The sequence below is a fragment of the Meles meles genome, chromosome 6 (assembly GCF_922984935.1).
Source record: "Meles meles chromosome 6, mMelMel3.1 paternal haplotype, whole genome shotgun sequence".
In the NCBI taxonomy this organism is placed as follows: Eukaryota; Metazoa; Chordata; class Mammalia; order Carnivora; family Mustelidae; genus Meles; species Meles meles.
Genome location: NC_060071.1, coordinates 146,875,486 through 146,897,772, shown reverse-complemented (window position 1 = coordinate 146,897,772; position 22,287 = coordinate 146,875,486). Strand labels below are relative to the sequence as shown.

Below are 22,287 nucleotides of genomic sequence, written 5' to 3'. Positions count from 1 at the left end.
CCATTTCCCAATAAATAGCAGTTTGTAATTTATAATTAGCTTGTTAATGAATTAATCTATTAGTCTGCGCGCTGGTAGAGCTGGCCCCGGCATGGTGTCTGGCACCCCACAGGTCCTCAACGAGTAGTGACTGCTGTCATAAATGTCCTTCCTCCCCTGGGCCGCAGGGTCAAGAGCCAAACAGAAGCAGCATGGGAGGCCCGTGTTCCATACCCTCCACCCTCCATGTGAGGCCCTTGAGCATATCCAAACTCCAGAAGGGTTCCCAGAGAGTTCCCGGAGGCCAAGGATGAGCACTTACATGTTTGATGGAAGCAGCTCTTGCTTCTTCCTAATCTCAGTGGCCGCGGTCCCCAAGATCACTTTAAAAATAGAGCTTTAACTACCTCCCTCTGGAAACTCAGAAGGGCTCTGTCCCGGAGTATTCTTATTTTAAAACACCTATTTTCTAAAATGGTGAACTTTTGAGGCTATTGCAAACAATTAAAATTGAGAGAGATCCATGGGGAGATGGAAGGGGGGTGGGTAATTATTATCAACAAAACCAATGAGAGGGAACAAATGTATTGGGCCAAAAATCTAATAAAAGAAGTACGAGAATCCTGGCACAGCTCTGCGGGAAGCAAATTACTCTTCTGCGTCTTCACAGACAATACACGGGAGAGGCAATTTATTAACTTGCGCCATGTTGGCCTCAGCATTAACCTGTATCCCTAAAGTACTTAACTCTTATCCAGGAAACTGCTTACTTAACTTGCATTAGGACACGCAGGGCCAATGTAGGCTTACTATTCACAGCTTCAAATTCAATTGAAAGGGATTCCTGTTCCAATTTCCTGTAGAAAGTTACTCCATGTTCTAATACATCAGTGTCAGGAAACACGGCCTTTCCTTAATTTCTTCTCATTATTCACACAACCAGGGATCACCCAGAGCAATTTCTCCTCCTTTGTGCGCCTAACAGCGATGATGGGGCTTTTACTTTTCATCTTTTCGAGCACCAGCTGCTTGTAGGCCTCCACTTCCTTCAAGAGCAAGCCCTCTAGAGACCCCTGATCAGCTTCCTGGGGGTCTCTGCATGGGGACAGAGCTCGTAACAATGACATTCAAATTTAACTGCTAATATTTCTAACTGATGCATATTCCAAAAGGCAATGAATGGAGAGTCAGAAAGCACAAAGACTAGCCCCAAGCCACCATGTCACCTTAGGCCAGGCACATCTCCCAGTGTCCTCAGACTCCTCACTTATAAAATTACAGGCTGGGTCTGGATCACTGAGTCCCCAACCGGATAAGCCATGGAGCCATTTGCTCAAAGGCAGCCATGTGAAGAAACCAGGTCGTGATACAGACAGTGCAGAACTACTGGGGCGGGGGGGGACCGTGTCTCAAGGCCCCTACCTCACCCTCCCCAGAGGCAGCCCCCCGAAAATCTCCATGGAGCCCTTGAAGCCCCCAGAGCATAGGCTGCAAGCCATCGATGTGACTTATCTCACAGGCCCCTCAAATAAAATAAGTCTAGTGCTCCAAATTTCCTGCGCAGAAGCAAAACATTCTTAATAAGACTGTAATGGAAAAATAATTCATGCATTTTATTTCCTATTTAATGCATTTATGTATTTTCTACAATGAGCACACATTATTTTAATAATCAGAAGAAAACAAACATTATTAAAAAGAAAATAATTCACATAGCTTTAAAAAAACACAAATACCCGAGGCACAGAAAAGACCAGCAGGGAAGGTTTGCGTATCCTTCCCGCGTCATCTCCCAGCGCTAACTGCTAATTACTTTCCTCCCTTCAGAGCAGCAAAATATCACAAGTGTTCGGAAAAGGTCTGATGAGTCACCAAACGCTCTGTGGCTCTCAGCTGCGTCACTGAATCCCATGCAGGCCTACGTAAATATTCCTAATATTTATACACCGCCCCCAACCCCGGGCTTCAGAGACTTGAGGGGGGGAGGCAGAGGTGGGGGTGGGACTGGAAGAAAAAGGAATGGCACTGAGAGATGGGGGGGCGCCTGGGTTGTGGCTCTTTCCCCATCTCAGGTCTCTTCAGCCCTAACTACCACACGGGGCTGAGCAATATTGGAATTCAATCTATGTAAAAGTGGCTTTTCAATAAATGGAGGCATTTTCAAGCCCCAAAACTGTAACTGCATTTATACTTACACCTTGGGAGTCTGAAATAAAGGAGGGGAATAGAGGCAGAACTATCTAAAGTCAGGGCCAACGCAACCCTCCCCCTATTCGCTGTATCCTAAGGGCCCAGATTATAGCACAGAAGCATAATGGGAGGCCTCCCCACGAGTTTTCCCTCCAATTCCACAACTACCCGTTCTCGAACTTTCCAAGGCTCTCAGTTCCTCTAGGAAAAGCTCTAGATTCACCCCCGTGCCTCACAAAGCCCTGGCCACGGCACCCCACACCCCGACCGTTGTGCTCAGGCCCCAGGGCCCTCCTCAGCCAACACTGCCTCTCTCCCAGCCCCACTGGCCCTCGCCCCAGGGCCAGCTCAAATGTCTTCTCCCGCCCCATCGGTGTGGCTCTTCCTCTTTGCTTCCTGACACCAGGCAAGCATCCTTCCCAAGGCCTGTCTCAATTTACCTGCCTGGACACTCAGCAAGCACCTCGGACTCTCAGGGAAGAGTCCTAATCCAACCTCGGGCATCCAGACTCAATCTAACAAAACTGGGCAATGGGTCCTATTCAGGCCCTAAAGTGTGAAACTGTGGTTCTGCCTCTTGATAATTTCATGCTTCAGGGGGAAGCTGCCACCAAAACCTGCAGAAAGAACACAGCCAGAGCTCCCAGGGCACACCTAATCCGAAGGGTTTCTCCGGCTTTCATGTAATACGCAGCCACCAGCAGCTGCTGCCCTGGGAATGTACCAGCTTCCAAAACGCCACCTGAAGAAGGCAACGGAGGAGTTTAAAGGCATCCCTCCGCCCCTGCCCACCACCGCCCTCCGCCCCATCCAGAAGCCCAGAGCCGCCACCCAGGAAGCCAGTCACGCTTATCTCAGCCAAACTGACTTTCCAATCCCTATCACACCTGAGCTGGGGACATGAATAGGGCTTTGGATTTAAAGGCTTTTCCTGCCTCCTGGACTACGGGAGGGACGTGGACCTGAGAGTAAACAAGGGATTATTCATGTCAAAGGAGGATAATTGATGTGAATCAATTATTGAATCATCAATAAGAAAGTAGAAGCAACTTTTCTGGAGTATAGGATACGATGCAAATTAAATGTCTGAGTGCTGAGTATGTATCATTACCTAAACTCTCAGAAACTCTCCTGTTACTGTTACAATGTTAACCGCCGGCTCAGCCCAGCATCCATCTTCTTCCCCTGGAAGGACTTCAGCAGGACTTCTGGGCATCACCCACTCCGCCCTGGAACCGCTACCACCATCCTGCTGACTCCGCACAAGGAGCTAATGAGTCCGGCTCCTCGCACTCAGCACCTTCAGTCCTGCCCATCGCCCCTCTGCTGGGGAGCAGCTCTGAATCTCCAGAAGGGGGGGCAGCCATAGATCTACCACCCCATCCTTAAATCACGTTTCACATCTGTCCAACTGCCCTGGGCCTGCCCCTCCTTCTCTATGCCCACGTGTGTCATTCATTCGTGCGTTCATTCACGCACTCACGACACAAATGTCTATCCAGAACCACTCGGTGTAAGGCAGAGAGCACAGAAGTTGCAGCCCTGACCTTAAAGAGCTCAGCCCAGGGCACAGAGAGAAGAGGGGGCTAGGGGCTGCACACATAATGGTAGGCACTAGCTCTGGAGGTGCAGAGGGACAGGAATTAGTGAAGCTGGGGGCGGGGGGAGTGGATTCCGGCTCTGTCACCTGACAGCAGCGTGACCCTGAGCAAGCCACCTGGGAGGGACGTGGTATCAGCCACCCTGCTGCCACATGGCCTTCCCCACTCAGCTCCCACCTCTTCACACTGAATAGAGACTCCATCTGCTTCAGTCTCCTCTTCACCTGCAAAATGAAGAGAAAATGCCTAAAAGTGACCTGTGGAAAGTGGGGCTATCCAGCATATAGTGAATGGTAAGTGGATGGCGGCTGCTTTCTTAGTGTATCACTGAATTATCCCACCTTGGCACCCAGAACAGGAATCACACCTGCCTTACGCTCCTCACCCAAGCCCACACCGTCGATACTGAACAATCCAAGTGGCCTCCAAAGCCAGTCCCTCCCAGTCTGTGTGCTGGGACACACCTCTAATATGAGAATGAGCACCTCAAACCTCCCTCCTCCGTCCTCCGCTTCCAACCTCAGCCCACATGTTTTGATTGAGCTGGAGCCTCCAAGCCTTGGGAAAATCCCATCAGGGCCGCAGCGGGGAGTGGAAAGAACTTAGGCTTTGGAAGTAAACAGTCCTGGTCTCCTGCCCAATTCTGCCACCTGCTAGTGGCATGCTCCTCAGCCTCCCGAGCCCCCTTGACCGCAGCATGGGCATGCTACATCTCAGGGGGTTCCGGAGGACTCACTGTGTACACGATGCCGGGCACTGAGCTGAACACATAGTGAGGTCTCAGCATATGGGAGCGGTCATCGTTAACAAAATTCAGTTTTAGGAAGCCGACCACCTTGAGTTCTTGTGATACCAGATGAAGTCCACGCTGGCATGGCACCCTTCTACTCAGGGCCTTCATCACGCAGGCCAGAAGCCAGGCCAACAGGAATTAACGTAATGCTCCGTTTGGCAGTGCCTCTCTGGGTCCATCATCCCTTCTGATCCCCCGGAAGCTGCCGGCCAAGCAAACTGGGATACTGATCGCAGCAATCATCCCGACACAAGGCTGAGGGCCAGGCACTCTATGTGCGCTTCAATTAGAAGAGGAGGCCTCTGCCACTCTAATTCGGCTTCGTTCCAGCCAGCTTCACTCTGGGCAACGAATGGGCTCCTAAAAAGTTGAGTTAATCACTAATCTATTAATGGAATCACACCTCCACATTGATTTTACATTATCATTTTGAAATGATGCACATTCATTCTCCATCTTCAGTTTCAAGCATGGGAAAGGAGGCAAGAGTTACCCGTGCCTATGCCAAGCTCCGGGCATCACTCAGGGCTGCCATCTTGCTGACTCAGCACGACAGCCCAACTTCACAAGAAATGGCGGGAAAGGCTGAAGACCTTCCTTAGGCACCCTACAGAGAACCACTGTTCAAGCACGAGCCTGCCCAGCTCCTTCTAGGAGTCCCACTGATCCCAGTAATTCCTGAGGACTTGCATCTAATTCACTCCCTCAATATTTGGCCATAAGTGCTTTTGCTGGAAAGGTGGTCATTCTCATCCAAATGAGCCCAAGTCAGGTTTACTTCTTGTGTGGGGGCTGGGTACTCCCTAAGATGCAGAGATGAGCAAGAAACGGATCCTCCAGAGCCAGGGCAGGGGGCCTAGTGGCACATGAGGTGGAGGGGAAGACGACCCATTTTTCTCTATACATCTACTTGTCCCTTTTTAATCTTGTACCAAAATTTATTTTGGTACTTCTATTCTTAAAAACAAGCTTTCAAATGAAGTAAAGGAGAAATGGTTTCTTCCCCTTAAGGAAACGTACAATCAAACAGGAGGGATCAGATTGGGTCTACAAAGGAAATTTTAACTCACCCAAACAAACATTTATTGGGCACTTTTGCTATGCAAGCCCTGAGCTACTCAAGACAGATTCACACATGTAGTAAAACTCAGCTGTCGATTCCTTGGGGAGGAAAGGACCTCGTGACATAAGGGTGTCCTCCCAGTGGGTCTCCCCAGAGGCTGGCCGCCTAGGTTTCCACCCCTGGCATTTCACTTCTTCCCATAACTTTGCTCCACTGTGGCCACAGATGTTAGTAACTTCTCTACCTACTTAATGACGTCCCCTGGAGGTCACATGGAGAGAAAACTGATTCAGAATCCCGAAAACTCATTTAGCAACCCTGCAGGAAGACTTGGGAGGGACACCTGTAACCCACTCATTACCTCATTGAGCTAAAGGTAGTTTGGAGATCACAAAACCGCTCCCCATAAAAGGCCCTTGGAGATCACAGTCAAACCTCCGTGTTTTCCAAATGAGACACCAGAGCCAGAGCTGACCTCACTTGCTCAGGGTCTCAGCTGGTAGACTCCTGGCCCCTGACAGCCAGCTCATTGCTCTCTCGATCCCCCGCGGCCCACCTGTCTTGTCCCTGTCCACAGTAATAATCCCACAAAGAATGAGTCACTCACTTGCCCAGATCACGCCGGTGAAGTCAGAGGGTGATTTTTTTAGGAAAAAGTAATAACAAAGGAAAGGGGAGAAAAGTATCTTAAATAAAGGTTGTCTTTCCTGACATGATGGACGGAAAGCTCTTGGGCATGCGATGGAATGCTGTGTGATTATACGGAGGTAATAGTGGCTATCACATGTCAGGAGAGCAGATGACACTACCTTTTGACAGAGGGCACTGGGAAGAAGTCACAGACAGAAACCTTTCCCTTTACTTTCTGAGGGGCAGAACAGTAATTCGCCGGAATGGCCCAGATCTGTCCCAGATCTATTGCACAGATGCAATAGAGAGCGGGACAGAAAGCTCTCCCCCAACCGTGCCATCACAGGCGGTCATAAGAAAAGCAGTCAAAACCAGGTTCTTAAAAACCTCGCACAATTGAGCACAAGTACTATCCAGCATTTACTACTGGCATTTGCTACTCCTTCACCAGCACCCACTAATGGCAGTCGCACCCCAGGAAGAGGCACCTAGGAGGATGATATGGGCCCCCCCAGGAGTCTGTGATGACACCCGAGAACTCCAGGGGGAGAGGGCCAGCGCCAGCATACAGAGAAGAGGACAGAAAGCTGCCGGCAGTTTGAGTTAGGGATGATTCATCACGCCCCTGCTTCTTAAACTCTCCAGTACTTTTCAGTTCCGCTATATGAAGTTTTTCTTTTAGAACAGAAACAAAACGAAAAGCCAAAAACAAGAAAAAGAATTAAAACAAAACATTTTTTTTAAAGGAGCACAAGAACCTGCTGGTACAAAGCTATGGGGACAAGGAAGTGGTCATCCAGCAGGGGCCGGGGAGTGGGGTGGAGGGGGCATCCAGAGGAGACAGAACCTGAGGAGCCCAGACAGGCTAGGACTTGCGTCACAGGGAAGTGAGCACACGGGGATGTGGGCTCAGGGTCACTCCCGCCAGGACTATGGAAGGGGCAAGAAGCCTAAAACACTGGTGGGGAAGAGAGGGGTCTAGCCCCCAGGGCACCCGTCGGCAGGACTGGTCTGAGACTCCTGAAGCAACCAGAGGTGATAAGCAAGGAAATGCTTAATTAGGTGGTGCAAGGGGGGGCTGCAGGCAGGGCTGCGGCCTCCGGGGAGGGGGAGAGGCCCCGCCCGCTCCCGCAGCCGCTGATGCGCCCCGGAGGCCCAGAGGAAATATTATTGCGAGACAAAAACTGAATTATGAAATCCGCAAGCAATAATTAGTTTAAATTACTACTTCTACTTGAATAATTAAACACGCTTATTTTCACTCACTGATGTTTTATTCATTACCATACATCTTTCCTGAAAGTTGTTTTTAACGTGAATATTCTTTTATTTGCAAAGATCCCACAGAGATTTACTATGCTAATTTCAAACCTTTCTTCTAAAATAAAAACAACAATAACAAAAACACTCCAGATTATCATCCATTAGTGACTGCTGTGTGGGGTCCATCATCAACTTAAGTCACAGCAACTGACTAGAAATACAGCGGGTAGTTGTAAAGTTATTCACACACCAAAGCTTCCTTCCTTTAAAATTCACTACTGAACGGGTGATATTTAAATAAGCTTTGGAATGAGTAGGAAAATAAAAAGACCCAAGTGCAGCAAGACCGTTTAGGCACAGGCGGGAAGAGCCGTGGCTTTTTATCACACTCTCTATTAATGAAAATGTTTTCGCGTTTCCACAAATAAAGTTTGGATTTTATAAGTCTTATTTTTACACCCTGGAGCCAGGATACCCATAAGCACAGTAATAAAGGCGTAAGGTTTTTATGAAGCAAGGTTACCTCTGGGAATAAGTACTAACTTAAACATAATCCACAAACTAACTCTTCCCTGCTGGGCTCTTAGGTGGTGGTGGCTCAGTGGCCCAGCTCCAAATCCCAGCTAATGCCAACAAGCTGAGCCTCAGTCAAACCCTGAACAAGCAGGAAGGAACAAGGCTGCCACCGCTACAAACCAGCTCCACGAAGACCCAGAAGCCAACAGCCCTCCGAGGGTCCCCGAAGCCTAGTTAACGTGCAGGCACGTGGGCTGTTCCCCAGGATTGATGAGGCCGGGCTCATTGGATTATTCTGACAAATGCCAGGGGGTGCCAGTGACTCTGCCCTAAAGCACCGGCCACACCCCACACAACTCACACACACGCACACACCCAGATCTGTGGCTCAAGCACAGCCTCCCCTCTCCAGGCTTGGACCCACAACTCCTCCCGGAACATTTCTTGAGTGAAAACTAAGTATCAGAAGATTTTTTAGGACCCCGATGATGTTCTCCCTGTCCCCCAACATCCTTTAAAAGCAGTCACCATCTCAAGAATTCAGCAAAGGTGTAGCCCCACCTCCCACGTGAAACTTAAGATACTCGGGGAGCCTACAGAGCCACCACCTTCCGTGGGGTGGTTTCCCTCCGTTCATATAACGAAATTCAGCTGAGTGTTTTTCACACTGGTTGCAACCAGTCTTCCGAAGCAAGGGGGAAATGATTACTCAAATTCTGAAGTTTCCAAATCAAAATGACCATCTACTGAACAGAATTACAAGCTGTGGCACCGGGCTGCCCTTTGGAAAGTGAAAGGACTCCAGAGGCCACAGGCCAGGGCTTAGCTGATTCTAGAATTCAACAGTATCTGCGTCATCATCGTCGTTAGAAGCATCCAGAAAGCAGAGCAGAGCTTCTGCTGGGCTTGTTTCCGTGGCAACAGCTTCACTGGCCTGTTGCGGGAAAGGAAAGGAGGAAGGGCAGGGGAGCCTGAGAAGGAGAGAGAGAAACAGAAGGGGGGAGGGCAAGGGGGAAAAGCAGAGAAGAGCAGGCGAGCAGGGTGGGCACAGGGGAAGGCCCAAGAAAGCAGGATGGAAACGGTGAAGAAGGAGAGGATGGGAGAGGGGGAAAGGCACGGAGGAGTGTGAGCCAAGGAAGGGACAAAAGGAAAGCAGGGACCACTGTCTGAGGCTGTGCATCCAACTATGTGCAAAGAATGTTCTCGCTTCCCTCACTAAAGGTCAGTCACACTTCACTCCCAGTCACCACTTCAAGACACGCTCATCTGGTAAACACGGGGAAGCCGAAGAGAGGTCCAACTCCAAGCCCTAATGAAGGTTAACACGAGCCCACAGGTCTGGCTAGGTTCAATCCAAAAGGAAAACAGCAAAAAAGGAGAGGGAATGAAGACGGGTTAGTACTAGAGCAGCCAGCGAGGGGGGACAACAGGCACGTGAGAGGTGAGAATGTTCAGCCTCATTAAGGCAAAAACCTTCCACGGGTCTTGCTCGTGATTCAACAATGGTGAGATTCAGTCTGCTCCCTGCCCCCACCCCTCTCCCCAAAACCGTTAACAAGAAAAAGAGCAGGGCTCTAAAAACAACGTCAGATCCTGGGTCGGATCCTGAAACAGAAAAGGGACATTAGCAGAAAAACTGGGGAAACCTGAAAAACTCTGCCATGTACTTAACAGAGTTATTCTGATACTCATTTCTTAGCTTTGACAAATGCACCAGGATTACATAAAGTGGAGGGGATGGCAGGTGATAGGTACATAGAAACTCCGGATTTTACGATGCTGCTACAAATCTCTTTTCCAAAGTTTAAAAAAAATAACAAGGGCTGTTCAAAAACAAGACTCCTATTTTTCTCACAATGATTTATCTTTTTCATATAAGACCAAGGCCCTTGATAGGGTTTAACTATCATCGAGTCCTGCGGGCTGACATGTCACACTCAACGCCGTACTCCTGCAGCAGAAGCCAATGATTAAATTCAAGACGCGTTAGCAGTGTCCCTTCCCTCCGGAGCGGAGCTGTAAGATGTGACGTGCCCCCGTGCATCAAGGAGCAAGGGCCCTGTACAACAGAATGAGGACAGCTTTGAGGAACCTGCCCTCCCAACCTCATGGCCCTCCATGAGCAGTCAGAAAGGTTCTATCTGCAAGAAGCGAAGGGAGCCAGTCCTTCTAAAAACAGATTCTGTTCTTCCATCGCCCTCCTGATTTCCTGCCTCCCAAGTCCTGTCCAGACAGTCCTGCTCCCTTGTTTTACAGGTCCAAGGCCAGCACCTTCGCCCTACACCCCTGCAGTCTGCAGCTGGCAGCACAGTCCTCCACACCCTCCAGCCTTGGCACGGTCTGTTCCTTCGGCCCAGAATGCTCTTCCATCTTGTTGCCACAGAGCTACTTCTACCCGTCCTCTGAGACTCCTTGTGACTCTCCCTGGCACTGCCCCCTTGGGGCTGTCCTTTGTGCCCTGCAGCGTTTTATCCTCCACTCCCCTGAGAACAGGAATGATGCTACACTGTAAGTATCTGTCTACCGGTCTCTCTTTTCCAGAGCCCCGGAGCCTTTCAAGGAAGGGTGAGACGCCCTATCCATCTCCTTCTCCCGCTCCCGCCCTGGGCACCAACTCTTGCGTCAGATGCTGAATGAATGAATCGAGTCAAGAGCGCCTACAATTCTTTTGAAAGAGAAAACACCAACAACAATCTTGCATCTTGTGTTAGAAGGTCAAAAAGGTTGTATCTGTAAGAAGTGAAGGAAGCCAGTCCTTTTAAAAACAGACTTTGTTACAGAATGACAGGTCCATTTCCACCGACATAAGCGCTGTACAAGTATCCTCTTCTAACCGGGAAGCTGAAAAGCTTTTGCCAAGGTTTTGGTTTCCTTGACAACAGCATTGCCAGAGACAAGCTGGGAAATAATTAAAAAGTATGTTCCGTTCGTGTCGAACTTTGTAAGTGTTTTTAAGTAATAACAAACAGGCCACGCTCAGTGCAGACAGCGTCGGTATGGACAGAGCAGAGGGCGCACAGGCCACCCCATCCTGCCCTCTAGCGGCACCTCCTCTGAACATGGGGGCCTGAGTGAAGGACCTGAGCCCTCCGCCCAGGAAAACATTCACCACAGGCCCCCCAGCCCAAACAGGGAGATTCATGACTGCACTTTCCAAGTGCCAGGTCCCTAGTCAAACACGGCTGCATATAATCCCCACGGTGCTTCCTGGAGCTAGCTGTTGCCCTGAGCCCTGCTGCACCTCACTGCCCCATAGCCTCCCCTCTGACCCCTGGGTCTCATCACAGGGCAGCCAAGACATGGCCCTAGAAAAAGCTGGCTTCCTCTGAGCTCCACCGGCCTGCGAGTCCACATCCCCACCCAAAGCGGCTCCCATCCCCACACCCTGCCCCGGGGCTGCAGGAACCTGGAAGGAAGATGGAAGGCACCAGTGGTCAGCTCTGAACTTGACTTATGTGTCTCCTTCTCTTTTCAGGGTGGCTTTTCATGGTCTGTTCTGTTCTAACAGCTTTACTGTATTCGTATCTTTTACCATAAGCCTCCCGAAATCCTTTCTGGATTTATGACTTATAAATAAATAATAAACAAAGGCACAGGCTGCAAGGATCGGCCCAAAGCCATTACCTGGAGTGTAAACGCAAGCATTTCAACAGATGAGGAGGAAGCATGGCTTTGATTCACCTCCCAGCTGCCGTCCTCAAAGCCCGAAGACTGCCACCTCCATCACCCCCAGGGATGCTGCTACCTGCACGAGCCAGAGGTGGGAGGAAGGGCCAAGGCATGCGGGCAAGATCACTCCCGAGACTCTCCAACCCCCTCAAGTTCAACGAGGCCCACAGGAGCATGACAGACTGAGCAGGGCTCATTCGTCCATTTACACGTGCTGCTTAAGCCTCTACCATGTGTCCAGCTCTCCTCCAGGAGCTGGAGGTACAACAATCAAGGAAACAAGTCCCCAGTATCATGGAACTTTACAGCAGAGCTCTTCCCAGTGTGCGGATGAGCTAATCAAGCCTCAAAAAGGTTGCGGCGCCTGGGTGGCTCAGTCAGTTAAGTGGCTACCCTGAGCTCAGGTCATGACCTCAGGGTCCTAAGATCAAGTCCCACATGGGGCTCCCAGTTCAGCGGGGAGCCTGCCTCTCCCTCTGCCTGCTGCTCTCCCTACTTGTGCTCACTTGCTCTTTCTCTCTGACAAATAAATAAATAAAAACTTAAAGAAAAAAAAAAAGATTAAGGCCCTTGCCCACACTCACGTGACTACCTTCTGGAGCTCCCAAGCAGGAAGCTGACACAGAACAACCCCAGAATGCAGAGGCAGACAAGGGTAAGTCCAAATACCAGTTCTGTGTTTAGGAGTCACATGTCCTTCATTGTCCCTCTCTGATCCTCAGTTCTCTCATCTGTAAAACGGGCTTGAGGATGCTGCCGAGGCCAGCTTACATGATGAAGCACTAGCTACCATGCCTGGTACTCCCCTACGAGCTCTACATGGTTTTTCTTGTTTAAACCTCAGGAAACTACGATTGATGCTATTATTATCCCCCACCTACTGATGGAAAAGCGAAGGTCCCAAAAGTTATATAACTTAGTCCAAGTCATAGAAAGCACAAGGCCAGGGCTGAGCCCCACAGTGGGACTCCCAAGCCCAAGTGACTATCCTGCACCCCAGCTGTGGGTAAACGAGGTGCAAAGCCCTAGTGTGGTGCCTGACCCAGTGTAGGCACCAGGGGCAGCAGCCGGCCCTGTGCCCTGTCCAGGCCCAAAGACTGCAACAGGTCCTGCCTGGCTCCCTTCAGTGGACACCAGCACTGCCCCGGCCTGCCAACACTGGTCCCCGCCGCAGCACGATAATCGTAGCCCAGGGCTCTCCTCCCCACCAACCTGGCTCCTCATCTTCTCATCTTCCAAGACCCAGCAAGACCCAGCTCAACCTTTCCCTTCCCCAGAAGCCTGTCCTATCTTCTGCCCCACCCTGACAGACGCACCCCACTCCCCGTGTGTGCTTTCTTGCCAGCAAGGGTGTGTCTGGTCCCTTTGAGCCCAGCGCGTGTACAGAGCGAGCCCTGAATCGACAGCTGGATCAATGGATGACCAAATGAAGAAAGAAGTGGAGACACTAAGTCTTCTGTACTGACCCTAAGGGCCATCTCTCTCACGCACTCTGTGGCACCTGGTCCCTAGGCCCCTCACCGCTCATACCGCAGACAGAGAGCCCAACCAAGGCCTGCCTCACTCACTGGCCACACAAGTCTAGCAGCACATCCCAACCACCAGGAACCAATACCACGCTGCAAAGCCAGAAAACAGGAAGTAGTGTCTGGAAGAGCCTAAGTTCCTGCAGAGGCCTGCTGGCATCCCCGGGCACACACCACGTTATCTGTTCAATGATTCAAGGTAGCTGGAGCTAAACTGGATGGCAAGCCTCCCGTGTTTAAGAACTCGGCTTCGCAGGCAATTACAGCGTAAACCCTGGCTAGAAGTTCTTGATAATCCCTTCCATTTATAAGGGCTTTAGAGTTTACAGAGTGGCTTCCCACATCCGACCTTGTCTGACCCTGACAGCCCCGTGAGGCCCTTCTTTCACAGAGAGTGGACGCCCAGAGAAGTTGGGGTGGGGACGGGTGTGCCTCACGTGCGTGCTCCCAGTACGTTCAGCACCGTGCCAGCCTCTGCCCCTGCCTCCAGCGCCGGCCTCGCGGCCCTCTCCTGGCCAGCACACAGCCACCAGGGGCCCGGCCACAGGCACAGAGCATTCCAGAAGGGCCGAGTCCCTGACCCCAGCTGCATCTACTTCCCAGCCCACTGGCGACACGGGCTCCAACCTGCCCTGAACCTCTCCATCCTCACCCCTTTCCAAGAGGTGGATACTCCCCAAGGAGATGAGTCCCGAGTGCTGGAAAGTTCTCCTCGCAGGGTGCCAACCTCTTCCCCCACATTTCCACCAGTAGTCCTGCTTTTGCCCCGGAGTAAACCAGAGTACAGCCCATTCCTCTTCCCACCACAGCCCCACTAGCGCCTGAGGACGGCCACCACGCTCCCCCGCGTGTCCCGTCCCCGTCACCGGGCTCGCGGCATCATGGCAAGACTCCCAGGAGCCAGGATATTTCAGAACACCCTTGAATGAGAGCAAAGAACATGGAAAGAGACCAGGACGAAAACAAACAACTTTTCTAACCAAAGGTTACAATGAAAATGTGTTTTAATTTGTGTTTCTGTACCTTTCAAAATAATACTTCAACTAGTCCAGAAAGATACCACTTGTGTTTATAAAAGCCCTTCAGTTTTCGCTGCAGTTGCCGGGCTGTGTAAACACACTGTGAGCAGGGAGAGAATTGCTCCTTGTGATACTGTTAGTGCTGGCTTGTATGCGAATTAGAATTCTAAATTCAGCAGGTTAAAAATGTTCTGAAAGCAATTTTGGTGTTAGTCTAAATAATTATAGATCACGTTCACTTAGAGAAGGGCCTTTGCCCCCTTGGGGCTACAAGGGAAAATTCTAGGCATGATAGTTAAGCAAAATAGTCGGTTATTACGCAGGCTTTGCCGGGGCAGTGCAAATTGGCCTAATCCTTTCGGAAAGCAATCTGAGGAGAGACGTATCTGGATCCACGAAAATGTACAAGCCTTTGACCCAGCAGTCCCACTTCTGGGAATCAATCTGAAAGAAAGAATCCGACAGAAAAGGATTTCATGCATGAAGACGACCACTTCAGCATTATCTACAATAGCAAAAATTAGAAACCACCTAAGTGTCCGAGGACAGCTAAGTAAATTACAGTTAATCAGCCCGACAGAACATCATGGACCCGGCACAAATTGCCAGCCCTCCGAAGACGCAGAGGCGGCCGGTGGCGCTGCGGCAGGAGAGGCTGGGAGAGAATGTTAAGTGGGAGAAGCAGGCTGCGAAACTGTATGCGCACTCTGTAAAAAACACAAGCCCATATGGACCAGAAACGGATGGGAGGGTGTTGAAAGGATCACCGTAATTGAGGTGGATGCTGGAACTGGGCGGTTTTTTCCCATCATTTTGTAATGTTAAATCACCTTCACAACAGGCAGCAGAGAGGGCAGCGAGAAAGGGCAGGGAGGCCAAGGGGGGCTGGGACCCTCGGGATCATGTTTTAGTCGCGCCATTTGGAAATCTAACCACGCAGGAGGAGGCAGTGACGCAGCGGCGGCTGGCTGGCGCCCCTCCACCGGAGCTGCAGGATAACACCGCTATTACCCACACGTACATCCCGCTAAAGAGGAATCACAGATACAAATCAAACCGTGCTCCCCAGGCCTCTTGGTGGGACCCTTTTACACTCTCTGAAGTTACTGAGGACTCCAGAAAGCTGCTGCTGAATATGGGTTATAATCAATCCACGTTTAGCATATTCGAAATTAAAACTGAGAACACTTCAGAGTATTAATTTATGTAAAAGTACCAATAACAAATCCATTACATGTCAACATAAACAACATCTCTTATGAAAAATAATTCTATTTTCCAAGACAAAAAAAAAAAATATCAGCAAGAAGGCACTCTTTACATTTTTGCCAGCTCCTTCACGGCTGGCTTAATAGAGACAGCTGGGCTCGCAGAGCCGCTTCTGTACTTAATCTATTATAACAGCACACGTCCCGTTGCCTCTGGAAAACTCCATGTACGCTCATGAGAAAAGGAGAGAGAAAAGGCAAATAACTTCTAGGTACTATTATAAAAACAATTTTCACCCCCCAGACCCTGTGAAAGGGTCTCGAGGACCCCGGGGGCTCACGAGCGCACTGAAAACCACCGCAGTGAGTCGCGGCGCTAAAACCCCGCTGCCGCAGTACATGGTGGGGGAAGGAGGGGTTTGAAATCACGTGGATAGTTGGAACTCGACTATGTTGCCTTTTATTTCCAAAGACTGGATGGAAATACACCAAAAGTCTACAGTCATTGCCTCTGGGCGCAGAGATAATGGGCAGTTTTTTTCTTTATACCTTCCTATTTTTTCCATAGCGTACATGTATTTCTTTTATGGTCAAAAACATTTCATTTTTGAGGAAAGGCTGAGGCGGTCATGGCGCCCCCGTGCCCTGCGGAATAAGCTGGATGGGAGGAAGGTCATTTTAAATCATTAGTAGCCCGCATCAGTGTGGGGGAGCGTCACGAAGCAGGACTGCTCCTTAATATCCCAATCGATCCCTGGCACCGAGCACACATTCATCACGGTGGGCACAGCCGGCCCTGGACCCACAGAAAGCCTGGAAGAGATGATGAGAATCGAAACTGGCTCAAGCTAATCACTGCTAGATGAAGGTCAAATATAGGTGACTATTTATCAGATCTTGAGATGGGGGAGGACATGCCATGCTCTAAGGCCACAGGACAATTACAAAGGGAAAGGTCTATACACTTGACCCAAAAAAATGTCAGGTTTTCCCTGTAAAAAATAATAACAATAACGAAGTACCAAAATGCAAAGTCAAACAACACATGGTGGGCGGGGGGAGGGATATGATGACAGGTCAATATTGTTAGTATGTAAATTGCTGCAGAAGAGAAATGCTAAGATGGCAGGAGACTGATGGACAAAACCCACCAACGCTTATTGAGCATTAACAAGCTGCCCACCTGGTTTTAAAGGAACTGCCCACGAATGAATTCATTTGGTTCTCAAATAAGACACCACTCAATTAGCAAATGTTTAGGAAAGTTAATAATTCTTCCACTGTCTAGGGGAAGAAGACACAGTCACATTTACACATAACTGACGGCGTGTGTCATAAACAGAAGGCCACTGTAGGCGCTGAAAGGAACATAGTAGATCTGTGTGCTGGGAGGAAAAGCTAGCAGCTGGAGGACACATCAGAGTGACATCTGCACGCACGACTGACCCCAGCCTTCTCCCTGGCTCAGAGGCCTGAACGCCAGCAGCCACGGCATGAAGAGTCCTGTCTGGGAAACTGACCAGGGTACCCAAAACACGTCGGGAGGTTCATGTGGTTGGGGGTCCTGCCCTAAGTGCCAGCCGGCCACCTCATCACCCTGCAGCAACCTCCCTGTGGACAGGCCCCATCCTCCCCCCCCCACCCCGCGCTCTCTCTCTCTCTCTCTCTCTCTCTCACACACACACACACGCACACACACACACAGAGCCTCTGGTGAGATCGGCTTTCACCAGCCTCCTCCCTGAAGGGAAATGAGCAGGGCAGGGTCCCTGGCCCCTCACATGAAAGGCAGACACCAAAACAAGGGTAAAAGGAGGTGACAGGGGGCAGGAACAGTTTCCAAAACATAGGAAAACTTTCAAAGAACTCCAACAGCTAAGAAAAGACCTTGTAAATATGCAATTTTTTTTTAAAATGACATATTCTTTAAAAAAGGAACATTCAGAAAACAAGAAACAGCTCTTGGAATGTAAAAATATGATAGATCAGAATAGAACACTTTTCTGAATATAAGTTATACTCAGTTTAAAAAAAAAAGTTTAAGTATACGGCAGCAGAAATACAAAGTCAAAAAAAAATATATTGAAAGATAAGGTGGAGGAGATTTCCCAGAAAAACAAAACATTAAGGCAAAGAGAGAACTAGAAAGAAAAGGAAATTAGAAGCTCCATCCAGGAACACCCAGACCAAGGAACTAATCTGAGTCCCCAGATCAAAGCCCGTGACAGGGAACCTCCCCAGGGGTATGGCCCATCTCCCTGTGGCCCCTGCTCCACAGGAGGGGACATGGTGCCCAACTCCTCGCCCCTAGCGAGGGAATACCGGAAGCCCAGCCTGGAAGCAGCTCCAGGATCCTCTGGCCATCTGGTCCTCCCGCGTTTCAGCCTGGGTTCACAGCGCTTATGAGGGGGGTGAGGGGTGGGAGTTCCAGGAATCCTGGGCTGACACAACTGGTCTGACCACCCTCTATGCCCTCACCCCTGCGCCCGGCCCCACTCCCCTCACACGGGGATCTGCACCTGGGGAAGAAGCCTAAGTAGAGACAGCAGAAGCTTCGAGAAAAGGTGACAAGGTTGGCCTTTGCCCTTCTTTTAAGGGGCAAAAGTATGGGGAGAAGACAACCATCACAAAATCTGTAAATGCTGCTTACAAAAACAAAGTACCTGCGGTATAATTAAAACCAGTTGATGCTCACAGGAAAAAATGTGGAAAGGAAAAGCTGCTTACAAAACATCCACAGTTGTTACGCCTGAGTGGAGACCTGTGGTTTTTTCTAAATTTCTACCTTTTTTTGTATTCTTCCCAAAATTTTAGCACATTTATGATAAAATTAAGGTAAATCTAAAATAACTTGTTCTTTTAAAGGAGAGGGACAAAGCCATCACTGGGCAGTAAATGGGTGCCTTTAAGAATCTTCCGAGTCCAAGTTTTAAAAGCAGCAAGAAATAATTTACTAGACTGCCTCAACTCTTAACCGTGCCAATTTTGCAATCTGCATTTTTCAATTACATTAAAAGCATTTTCCCAAATTGCTCTATTCTTCCCTTAATGACACGGGTTGAGACTGGATGAGGCTGGTTCCCTGAGGACAGAGGCTGCACCCTCGCACAGCACTGTTTTCTCCCCGTCAGCATCTGGCCTGCACACCGCCTACCCTGCGCACGCTGAACTGTTAAAGTTCAACGGAATGAAGTTTTCAAAAAGAAAACACAGCTTGGGTTCTGCCACACTTTCCTTTTCTTATTCCTCCTTCAACTTAAGGTTTTTTTCTACAAGGCGAAAGCCTGCAAGGCCTTTCTGGCAAGCAAAGGGAAAGTGGGAAATGTCTCATTTGTTGGCCTCAGAAACGTTGCAGCTTTCATATGGGGGAGAGGAGTGTCAAAAAAAAAAAAAAAATCACTTCCCACGAAGAGAAGGTTCCAGCTCAGGATCTCACGGCAGTTCCCAGAAGCTCGGCAACCCTGCTGTCGATGGGCTTGACGCCCTTACTCCCACCCCTGGGACAACTGAGATGACCATGAACTTTCCCAGAAACAAAAATACAGAGAAGGTGCGAAGGGAGAGGAGCCGTGTCTGGAGAGAGAAGCATCCCAGCACTTGGCTACAGAAGATCCCAGCTCCACATCACCACCTGACTTCACCGGTGCCCTCAGGCCAGGGTCTTCCCCTCCCTGGGTGTCTGTACAACGAAGATGGGCCCAGATGATCTCTGCGCACATGCGCACGCAGCACCCAGTCTCTCCCGGCCTTCACCTAATTACCCTCGGTGCACTGTTCATCATTCGCTCCCCAAATCCCAAACGCCCACCACCACAACCCAACCCTCCTCCCCAGCTGTGCGGCTCTCATTTCCAATAGATTCGCCTCGTGCTTGGAATAAATTGCCAATCATCTGCATAATGCTCCACGACTTCTCACTCTACACATCAAATCATTTCTCAATCTCATTTTGTAAAATCCATCAAGAAGAATTCTTTCAAAACTGAAATAAACCTTCACTCTGGCACTTGAATCCATAAATTCCTTGTCTTTGAATCTGAGATATATTACTTCCTACAAAGCACATTTAAGATACCCTAATATAACGAGATATGCTAACAATGATAAATCAACGGGATCCTGTAATACATAAAAATGCAAATCCAAACCACTACGGAAATCATCTCTTCTCCTTATGTCCCTTAGCAGAACCATAGGACTTTGAGGCTGGGACAGAGCCTGGGCACAACTTGGGAGGGGGGATGCGCTTTCCCATCCTTTAGCCTCAGAGGCAAAAGAGCAGAATGAGTCTTTCAGCTCTGTTTGCTCTGTGGTCTGACAGCCTCCCATCTTGCTTCTCCGGTATACCAGCTGTGTGATCACAGGCAAATCCCGTAACCTCTCTGTGCCCCAGCCTCCTTGTCTGTAAAGTGGGAAGAAGACCAGCCTTTGCCTCACAGGCCAGTCACAAAGAGGAGCTGGAACATTTGGAATCATTCCTAGTAGGTGGTAAGCACTCGGGGACGGTGAGTTCGCTCCAGCCTACTCACTGTCAGAGGCCACAGAGCTGGCAAACAGCACAAGGAGTCCCCCAATCTGGGTCTTCAGCCTCCACAACAAAATCCTTTCCTTCAAACGCATATGGGAAGGGAGCCCGAGACCCAACCGAACCTGGTGCCACTCTAGGTGGGCACCTCTTCCCTGCCCCCAGACTCCCTCTCCTGGGCCTCTTCAGGTATGAAATCACTCCTCCCCAGGATGCCAGAGGCCCAGACACAAAACATGCTGAGAGCTGGCAACCCGTTCTCCAATTCATTTTCTTCTACCACATTTTAAACGGGATCAGTTCGGAGACACAGACCCAGCCCCCCAGTACATGCCTTCCAAATAAACGTGCCATTTTTGAAAAGGGAGCAGGTAAACAGCTTGGTACAAAGAAACCCAAAAACTTTTCAAATTTTAAAAGTATCTATTCAGGGGGCGCCTGGGTGGCTCAGTGGGTTAAGCCTCTACCTTCAGCTCGGGTCGTGATCTCAGGGTCCTGGGCCCCGCATGGGGCTCTCTGCTCAGCAGGGCGCCTGCTTCCTCCTGTCTCTCTGCCTACCTCTCTGCCTACTTGTGATCTCTCTCTCTGTCAAACAAATAAAATCTTTTAAAAAAATAAAAATAAAAAATAAATAAATAAATAAAAGCATCTATTCAGTAGTACTGACATTGAACACTTGGAAAAACATGTATCTGTATACAGATTATTAAAAGATTCACAAAGGGGTGCCTGAGTGGCTCAGTGGGTTAAAGCCTCTGCTTTCAGCTCAGGTCATGGTCCCAGGGTCCTGGGATTGAGCCCCGCATCGGGCTCTCTGCTCAGCAGGAAGCCTGCTTCTTCCTCTCTCTGCCTGCCGCTCTGCCTACTTGTGATCTCTCTCTGTCAAATAAATAAATAAAATCTTAAAAAAAAAAAAAAAAATTCACAAAAACGAGTTACATTAAGTTGGAGGATTCTGGGTGACTCGCCTTTCTTCTAACTGTTCTAACTGTTTAATCAACAAAAGAAAAGGGGAATCAGGAACAGGTCTTTCAGCCCCTCCCACATGCTAGGCTTTGCGCAGCACCTTCTCATCTCTTCTACATCGCAACAACCCTCACAGGCAGCCATTATGCCCATTTTCTCATTGGTAAAACCGGGGAATCAGAGAGACTTGTGATTTTCCCAAAGTCACACAGCTACCAAGCAGCAGATACAGAATAGGAACCCAAGGGTCTCACATAACAATAGCACCGAAGCTTTGCCAATCTATTTGGGTTCCACTTACCAGACACAAAGGCTTTAGCTCAAGCCCGGGTGTAAATCAAAGCCCATCTTACCTCCACTAAGGCAGCAGAAAAGCATTATGTATAGTCCTGTTCACTGAAGTACTGGCCATTTCAGAAAGAGAAGCAGGTAATGAAAGGAAACAACACAGAAATGACAAAGCAGAGTCTTGAACTTGAGACAGTCATAAAAATACATTTGGGGAAAGTTTTTAATAAAGTATAAAAATGCTCCTTACAAACAGCACAAAGATAGGGGGTAGAGGGAACAGAATCAAAACTGTGTCCGCTCCACAGTGAGCCGAGCTCCGTGAACACACAGAGACGGGGGGTGGGGGTGGGGGGATGTCGGGGGGGGGGGGGGTCCAGACCAGGAAAGGCCCGCAGTGTTAGTGAGGCACTGACTCGGGGTTAGGGTTATCAACGATTTCTGTTTTCTCCTTCATTCTTCATATCCTCTGAATCTTCAGGGATTTTCACAATAAGCTTTCATTACGTTCATGATCAAAAATGAAAAGTTTTTTGTTTTGTTTTGTTTTTTAGGTATCACAGGGAAGTCTTTTACTGAAAAAATTCCTAAAGCAAACAATTTTGTAAAACAAGTGAACAACACCTAATTCATACATTTTATTTAAAACCCCTCTGTGTTTCAGAACTATGAGTTCTGATGCATGGACGGTGGTCCCTGGAAGCAGAAAAGATGTCAGACGCCTGTGAGAATGTGTCTGGTGCCTAGCAGAGGGCTCTGCACACGGGGCTGGTGCTGAGGGCTGCCTGCATTTGGCTGAAGCAGGCCACATTTGTACTTTTCCCAAGGGCTTCAAAGTCTGAAGTCTACCTTTACGTGCAGTGGGTATTCAAACGTGTTGAGCCAAACGAGGACACAGGGAAATGAAGAGTGGGTAAAAGGGTATCCGTGCTGGGATTACAACTGTCGGAAACAGATGCATGCTACAGACGGGGGCAGGAAGGGATCATCAGGAAAGAAAACAGAGCATCGGTGCAGCTATGAGTCATTGTTTTATTTTACTTAATTTCTC

The 22,287-nt window shown here is 49.3% G+C and overlaps 1 protein-coding gene across 6 annotated transcripts in view; it reads right to left on the bottom strand.

Annotated features, from left to right (window-relative positions):
- WDR25 (WD repeat domain 25) overlaps positions 1-22,287 on the bottom strand; it is a 141,745-nt gene that overhangs the window by 110,175 nt on the left and 9,283 nt on the right. For 4 of the 6 annotated variants that reach the window (XM_046007025.1, XM_046007022.1, XM_046007026.1 and 1 more), the window contains one exon: positions 3,857-3,994. The exons of 1 other annotated variant lie outside the window; for it this stretch is intronic. In XM_046007025.1, coding sequence (XP_045862981.1) covers positions 3,857-3,994 — 138 coding nt within the window. Of the gene's footprint in view, positions 1-3,856; positions 3,995-4,506; positions 4,573-22,287 lie in introns of those variants that run through there. One more of the 6 variants, XM_046007027.1, reaches the window with a different exon arrangement.